The sequence below is a fragment of the Salmo salar genome, chromosome 04, assembly GCF_965601325.2.
Source record: "Salmo salar chromosome 04, fSalSal1, whole genome shotgun sequence".
NCBI classification, from domain to species: Eukaryota; Metazoa; Chordata; class Actinopteri; order Salmoniformes; family Salmonidae; genus Salmo; species Salmo salar.
The window spans coordinates 80450623-80459334 of record NC_138294.1 but is presented as its reverse complement, the minus strand read 5'-3'; the positions used below and the strand labels follow the sequence as shown (position 1 = coordinate 80459334).

The 8712-nt window shown below is 43.5% G+C and overlaps 1 protein-coding gene across 1 annotated transcript in view; it reads left to right on the top strand.

Moving 5' to 3' along the window:
• Positions 1–330: 330 nt before the first annotated feature.
• LOC106603835 (organic cation/carnitine transporter 2) overlaps positions 331–8712 on the top strand; it is a 14851-nt gene continuing 6469 nt past the window's right edge. Inside the window, exon 1 of the mRNA XM_014198018.3 lies at positions 331–1206. Coding sequence (XP_014053493.1) covers positions 814–1206 — 393 coding nt within the window. The 5' untranslated portion in view covers positions 331–813. The remainder of the gene's footprint in view (positions 1207–8712) is intronic.

Sequence of the window (8712 nt, the reverse complement as noted above, 5' to 3'; positions counted from 1 at the left end):
ATTGTCTTTATCATATCAAGCTCTCTTAGATCTTGCTATGAAGTTGTAAGCGTGTGTGTGTTTGCAAAATATTACCCCTGTTTGGCTACTGCCTCACTCTACCCGTGATATCAAAGTCATTTTTAATTAGGCGTGAAAATGAATTTGGTATAATTTTGATTAAGGAACATTGAATAAGTGTGCTTCAAACTGTTTGCTTGGAATGATTAGCAGCTATCGTGCATGAGAGTGCATCTGACTCAGTTTCCAAGACAGGAAACACTCTGTACCGTAAAGTGTTGTGAATTCACGCACAAACATTCACTGCAAACCAAAGAACAGTGTCGGCTCACTTGACTGTAGTCTCACTGTGGGAAGGTCTAGGCAAGCTAGGTACAGTAATAAGACTCTGATTCGGCTATATGAAACAACCTATTTTACATCTTGGCGCAGCTTACACTTCTAAAAATGGGTCATTCTAGTTGAGGAAGTTTTTTGATACAGGCCAGGCTGGTTTAAGTTTGGGTGTTTTGGTCCCAGTCTGATAGTGTCTGAGGGAGTGCCAGTCAGTCAGTCACACAGATGTGGACAGTTAGTCGATGCTAGAGGCTGTAAATCATTAGTGTGATGGGGTTATGTAGACAAAGTTCAGAGCAGAGAATGTAAAGAGTGCTCCCTGGCTGACTTAGATTCCTGGCTGCCATTGACTCATTATTATCCTAGAGATCAACAGTGTTGAGGGGAGGAAGCCAGGCAGCGGTTAAAGTTTACAGGTTACAGCTGCAGCTTTACTCCGCTACAACACCCAGCCATAAGAGGAGGCCTTGGCTCAGCATGAGAGGCTATGAGGATAACACAGCCTTCCTGGGGGAGTGGGGACCCTTTCAACAGACTGTCTTCTTTCTGCTCTGTGCCAGCACCATTCCCAACGGATTCAGCGCCTTCTCCATCATCTTTCTAGGGGACAGCCCCCCGCACCACTGTTTTGTCCCAGACTCGAGCAACCTGAGCGAGGTATGGAGGAAGGCCATCATTCCCATAGAGGTGGTGAACGGACAGGAGGAGGAGAGCAAGTGCAGCAGATACAGGCTGGATGTGGTCAGAAACCTGTCTGCTCTGGGCTACATCCCCGGCCTGGACGTCAACCTCACTGGGGTGGAGCAGGAGTGCTGTGTGGATGGATGGAGCTACAGCAAAGATATATACCAGTCCACCATAGTCACTGAGGTGAGTATACACACATTCTCTCTCTATAAACTGCTCCTGAAAATGCCCAGGGCAGTTGGGGGCCGATTCTGACCCGAGTGAAGCGTGCTTAGATGGAAGGTAATTCCCATTTTATGCACTTTTCTCTCCATGCTATTCTGACCATGAACATAAAGGGATAATTTGGGATTTTGGCAACAAAGCCCTTTATCTTCTTTCTCAGAGTCAGATTAACTCGTGGATTCCATTTTTATGTCTCTGTGTGCAGTTTGAAGGAAGTAACAAGCCCCCTGCCTGTACTTCCCACAGAAACCACATTTTTTGTCGCAACCCTGTCCCTGGTTGCCACTACTCTTGCTTAAAAAAAGGTTATATTTTAACAAACCTAACACAATGGTAAATCTAAGCGCATGCGGTAGCGTTATAGGTTCGGCAGTGCGTCAAGAATATTTTAGCTATTTTAATTATCACAATTATCGGCACACTTGCTGGCATTCGTGCAAAAAGGATGGGATTTGATGAATAAACAACTTGTGGGTGTGTCGAGGCTTGGCCCCTCACTGGCCAATCAGAACGGGCTCTATGGAGAAATATGTACTTGCTTCAGGTTGTGTAGTAACAGTCTTGTCACGTCCTGACCAGTAAAGGGGTTATTTGTTATTATAGTTTGGTCAGGACGTGGCAGGGGGTATTTGTTTTATATGGTTCAGGGTGTGTGTGTATGTAGAGGGGTGTTTGATTTATGAATTCTGGGGTTTTGGTCATTGTTCTATGGTTGTATATTTCTATGTCTGTTCTAGGGTGTTTAGATCTGTGTTTAGGTAATTGGGATTGGGGCCTTCAATTGGAGGCAGCTGTCTATCGTTGCCTCTGATTGAAGGTCCTATAATTAGGAATGTGTTTGTCATGGGAATTGTGGGAGGTTGTTTTTTGCATAGCTGTGGTTTGCGTGCAAGACTGTTTGGCGGCTGTTCTTGTTTTGGTAAATAAACATGAGCATTCACGTACCTGCTGCGCCTTGGTCCATTCACTACGACGACTGTTACAAGTCTTATGTATTGCATTGGAATCAAGTACAATTCCAATGTTAGACCATTATAGTTTGTTAAATGGCTTACAGAAACAAAATAACAAAATGTAGACCTATCCCATCTTTGCTAAATATACTAAATATACAAAAGTATGTGGACACCACTTCAAATTAGTGGATTCGGCTATTTCAGCCACACCCGTTGCTGACAAGTGTATGAAATCGAGCACACAGCCATGCAATCTCCATAGACAAACATTGGCAGTAAAATGGCCTTACTGAAGAGCTCAGTGACCTTCATTGTGGTACCGTCATAGGATGCCACCTCTCCAACAACTCAGTTCATCAAATATCTGCCCTGTTACAGCTGCCCCGGTCAACTGTAAGTGCATTTATTGTGAAGTGGAAACAGCTAGGAGCAACAACGGCACAGCCTCAAAGTGGTAGGCCACACAAGCTCAGAACGGGAGCGCCGAGTGCTGAAGCGCGTAGTACGTAAAAATCGTCTGTCCTCACTACCGAGTTCCAAACTGTCTCTGGAAGCAAAGTCAGCACAAGAACTGTTCGTCGGGAACCTCATGAAATTGGTTTCCATAGCCAAATAGCCGCACACAAGCCTGAGATCACCATGCGCTATGCCAAGCGTCGCCTGGAGTGGTGTAAAGCTCTGGAGCAGTGGAAACGCGTTCACCGAAGTGATGAATCACGCTTCACCATCAGGCAGTCCGATGGATGAATCTGGGTTTGGCGGATGCCAGAAGAACGCTACCTGCCCCAATGCAAAGTGCCAACTATAAAGTTTGTTGGAGGAAGAATAATGGTCTGGGGCTGTTTTTCATGGTTCGGGCTAGGCCCATTAGTTCCAGTGAAGGGAAATCTTACCGCCACAACATACAATGACATTCTAGACGAACTGTGTGACAACATTTGGGGAAGGCCCTTTCCTGTTTCAGCATGACAATGGCCCCTTGGACAAAGCGAGGTCCATACAGAAAGGGTGTCGAGGATCAGTGTGGAAGTACTTGACTGGCCTTACACAGAGCCCTATGTAATGTGCTCAATTTGGCTGGGCAGCCAGCTAGCTCATGGAAGAGTTTGTGGTTCCAAACTTCTTTGATTTAAGAATGATGGAGGCCACTGTGTTTTTTGGGACCTTCAATGCTGCAGAAAGTTTTTGGTACTAAGAAAAGTCAGCCAAAACTTAAAACCTCAATGTCATAATGCAGTCAACATACAAGTGTAAGTAAAACGAATGTAAATAAGTTCGTAATTGTGCTACAAATGCACAAAAACGTCTCGTAAAAGTAATTATGTTTTTGTTTGATTAGGTTTTGGAAATTGTAGAAATAAAACATTTTCCTTCTTCAGAAGTAGCTAGGCAGGCTAACGTTAGTTAGCTAATTCATTTGCTAGCAATCATACAATAGGCGTATATTAATAATTATATAGTTTATATAAGTAGACATGGAATCATAATTGACTGTAGCGCATATAAAGCACCCACAATCTACCGGTGGCTGAAAAAACAATCGTTGCGGGATGAACGAATGATGAATTTCCGAGCAAAGGGCGGTCCATTTAAAAATCATTCCTTCGTCCATCGCCCCTTGTCCTGCAAGTGTATACTCGTCATACGCCATAATACTTTATCAGAAGTGTCCACTTAATTTGAGGGCTGAGGGGAGGAGGTGTGTCTTTTAAGTGTTTGAAACACAGCCAAGTTCTCTGGAGTCTGATGCCCTGGCCAAATGGCAAAAACATTTTTGATTTTAGACACGTTAAAATGGTGAGATAGGCTTACACTTGGACATGCACAAATGACTATTAAGCTTGGTTAAATAATGATTTATAAATCCACTTAAAATGGTGATAAGACAAACTCTTATTCCATCATGCAACATTGCAAGGGTTTCACTGTTGACGAACATTCCCACTTTTGGATGGGATGCATTGGTGAAATGATTTATTTATCCAAGGAATTAAGGTATCATGTCTAGATCTGCCCATCTGCGCAACAAGCTCGCAGAAGCTCGCATCAGAAGCTCGCAACAAGCTCGCATCTTCCCAGAACCCTGTTCTCTTGGTAACGTTATCCGTTACCCAAGGGTATTACGTGAGACACACCCAGCATGTTAACGTTAGCAAGCCAGCTACTTGTGTCAACACACTATGCGTAACGTTAGTTCCTTTTCAATGTAGCTAACTAATTAGTGTTAGCAAACAATATTATTGCTAGCTGGATAACCCAACAATTAGCTAGGTAACCTTAGCTAGCTAGGCCTAGCTAGCTATATGCCTGAACTATAGAAATCATGATGATGATGATGATGATAACTTTGTAGAGTGTTATGTTAAAGACTCATATTATTCTTCTTCTCTACCACATATTCCCACAAAGTCTCAGACTCCAGGATGGGAAAATGCTTACAAGAAAGAAACGGACAAAGAAAGTTGGCGATTTCCATTGTTACTTGTAATGGACGATAAAGACAATCCCATTTTTCTAAATTAGCAATCTAGGCTACTCACCATACTATAGGCAACAGATTTGAGTAATCCCTTAGAATAGTTATTTTTATGTTTTTGAGTAGCCCGAAAGCTTTGCTTAATCTAACAATACAAATCCTTATTATTTTGTAAGAAATGTAAGGTATTTTTACATGTTGCAATAAAGTTGACAAAAGTAGAAGCTCAATGAAAATGGCGCCAAAGAGGATGGCTGACGTTTTCATGCCTCTAATCAATTGTGCTATTTTGTTCGTTTTTTGCGTTGTTTGTAACTTATTTTTAACCATATTTTGTACATAGTGTTGCTGCTACCGTCTCTTCAGGACATCAGAACTGGGATTACTCACCACGGACTGGAAGAAGCTTCTTCCTTTAACGAGTCCGACGAGAAAGATATACTGCTCTCCTGGGAACAGGCCCAGATCCCCGTCATTTGTGTGAAGAAAAGACAGAGGAAAAGTGGATGCAGATCAGGCTGCCTTTTGAGAATCCGTAGGTGAGCGAGTAAACTCCCATTGTCATGAATTCTATTTGCTACCATGCAATCATTGGAAAATAAAATGGATGACCTACAATTACGATTATCCTACCAACGGGACATTAAGAACTGTAATATCCTATGATTCACCGAGTCATGGCTGAACGACGACACGGACAATATAGAGCTGTAGGGATTTTCAATGCACCGGCAGAACAGAGAAGCTATGTATGGTAAGACGAGGGGTGGGGGTGTGTGTCTTTTTGTCAAAAGCAGCTGGTGCGTGATGTCTAATATTAAAGAAGTCTTGAGGTATTGCTCACCTGAGGTAGAGTACCTTATGATAAACTGTAGACCACACTATCTACCAAGAGAGTTCTCACTATAATATTCGTAGCCATCTATTTACCAACACAGACCGATGCTGGCACTGAGAGTGCACTCAACCAACTCTATAAGGCCATAAGCAAACAAGAAAATGCTCATCCAGAAGTGGCGCTCCTAGTGGTCGTGGACGTTAATGCAGGCAAACTTAAATCAGTTTTACCACATTTTTACCAGCATGTCACATGTGCAACCAGAGGAAAAACAACTCTAGACCACCTTCACTCCACACACAGAGATGCATGCAAAACTCTCCCCCACCCTCCATTTGGCAAATCCGACCATAATTCTTTCCTCCTGATTCCTGCTTACAAGCAAAAACTAAAGCAGGAAGCACCAGCTACTCGCTCAATACGGAAGTGGTCAGATGGCGTGGATGCTACGCTACAGGACAGTTTTGCTAGCACAGACTGGAATATGTTCCGGGATTCATCCAATGGCATTGAGGAGTATACCACCCCAGTCATCGGCTTCATCAATAAGTGCATCGACGACGTCGTCCCCACAATGACCATACGTACATATTCCAACCAGAAGCCATGGATTACAGGCAACATCCGCATTGAGCTAAAGGCTAGAGCTGCCGCTTTCAAGGAGCTAGACACTAATCCAGACGCCTATAAGAAATCTCACTATGCCCTCCGATGAACAATCAAACAAGCAAAGCATCAATACAGGATTAAGATTTAATCCTACTGCACCGGCTCTGACACTCGGATGTGGCATGGTTTGAAAACGATTACGGACTACAAAGGGAAACCCAGACGCGAGCTGCCCAGCGACGAGAGCATACCAGACGAGCTCAATGCCTTTTATGCTCGCTTCGAGGCAAGCAACACTGAAGCATGCACGAGAGTACGAGCCGATGTGAGCAAGACCTTTAAACAGGTCAACATTCACAAAGCTGCAGGGCCAGATGGATTACCAGGACGTGTACTCAAAGCATGCTCGGACCAACTGGCAAGTGTCTTCACTGACATTTTCAACCTCTCCCTGACTGAGTCTGTAATACCTACATGTTTCAAGCAGACCACCATAGTCCCTGTGCAATCTCAATCGCAATCCACACTACCCTTTCCCACCTGGACAAAAGGAACACCTATGTAAGAATGCTGTTCATTGACTACAGCTCAGCATTCAACACCATATTGCCCACGAAGCTCATAATTAGGCTAAGGACCCTGGGACTAAACACCACCCTCTGCAACTGGATCCTGGACATCCTGACGGACCGCCCCCAGGTGGTAAGGGAAGGCAACAACACATCTGCCACGCTGATCCTCAACACTGGGGCCCCCTCAGGGGTGTGTACTTAGTCCACTCCTGTAATCCCTGTTCACCCACGACTGCTTGGCCAAACATGACTCCAACACCATCATTAAGTTTGCTGAAGACACAACAGTGGTAGGCCTGATCACCGGCAACGAAGAGACAGCCTATAGGGAGGAGGTCAGAGACCTGGCAGCGTGGTGCCAGGCCAAAAACCTCTCCCTCAGTGTGAGCAAGACAAAGGAGCTGATAGTGGACTACAGGAAAAAGCGGGCCAAACAGGCCCCCATTAACATCAACAGGGCTGTAGTGGAGCAGGTTGAGAGTTTCAAGTTCCTTGGTGTCCACATCACCAATGATCTTTCATGATCCAAACACACCATGGCAGTCATGAACAGGGCACGACAACACCTTTTACCCCTCAGGAGACTGAAAAGATTTGGCATGGGTCCCGAGATCCTCAAAAAGTTCTACAGCTGCACCATCGAGAGCATCCTGACCAGTTGCATCACCGCCTGGTATGGCAACTGCTCGGCATCTGACCGCAAGACGCTACAGAGGGTAGTGTGTACGTCCCAGTACATCACTGGGGCCAAGCTTCCTGCAATCCAGGACCTCTATATTAGGCGGTGTCAGAGGAAAGCCCATAAAATCACCCAGGTCATAGACTGTTTTCTCTGCTACCGCACGGCAAGCGGTATCAAAACACCAAGTCTAGGACCAAAAGGCTCTCATACAGCTTCTACCCCCAAGCCATAAGATTGCTGAACAATGAATCAAATGGCCACCGGACTATTACATTGAAACCCCCCCCCCCCCCACACACACACACACTATCTATGCATAGTCACTTCACCCTTTAGTCACTTTAGTTTATTTGGTAAATATTTTCTTAACTCTTCTTGAACTGCACTGTTGGTTAAGAGTTTGTCAGTAAGAATTTCACGGTAACGTCTACTCTTGTTGTATTCGGCGCATGTGACAAATAAAGTTTGATTTGATCAATTTGTTTGTAGGTATTATCACTTGGTAACGAGTAATAAGTAATTATATAGAAATTGCTATAGGTTATTTGTAAGAACTAGTGACAACCTTTTATTTATGCAGATATTACATATATGTACTCTGTGGTGTATTAGTGTGTTTATTTTCTTTCTTGGATGGTGCTTTCAGACGTTGATGATTAGATTGTCAGAATGGGTAACATACTTTGTAGGTACACAATAATTACAAGTAAGTACACTTCAAGATACACTTCATTTTAACTAGAAAAATCATGTGTAACACCTAGTAATTACATTGTACCTTTGCAGATATTACATGTACTCTGTGGTGTACAAGTGTGTTTTTCCTCCCACTTGGATGGCGCTTCCTGAATCCTTCAAATAAGGGCCAGGTTGTCAGGGTGGGTAATGTACTATATAAGTACACATTAATTACAAGTAAGTATCCCTCAAGATACACTTCATTTTCACTAGCTAAATACTGTGTAATATATAGTAATTACATTGTACTTATGCAGATATTACATGTACTCTGTGTTGTACTTGAGGGTTTATCCTCTCACTTGGATGGTAACGAGGTGCAGTTTGTCATAATGGATAATGTACACATTAATTATACATTATTATTTAAGTTATAATCTGTGATGACAGCTGTATGGTAGACCCCAGTCAGTGAGATTGACCTACTGTATATCTGATCTGTTTTTGTAAACTCAACCAAGTTAACCCAGATAGTACACTTTTTGGGGGCAAGTGCTAGCAACAACATTGAGTAGAGATTTTGACTGTAATAAGGACCCATTAAAATGAAGTGTTACCGAAAGGGGTGAATTCCTAAGGGGGAATTGTCCCCT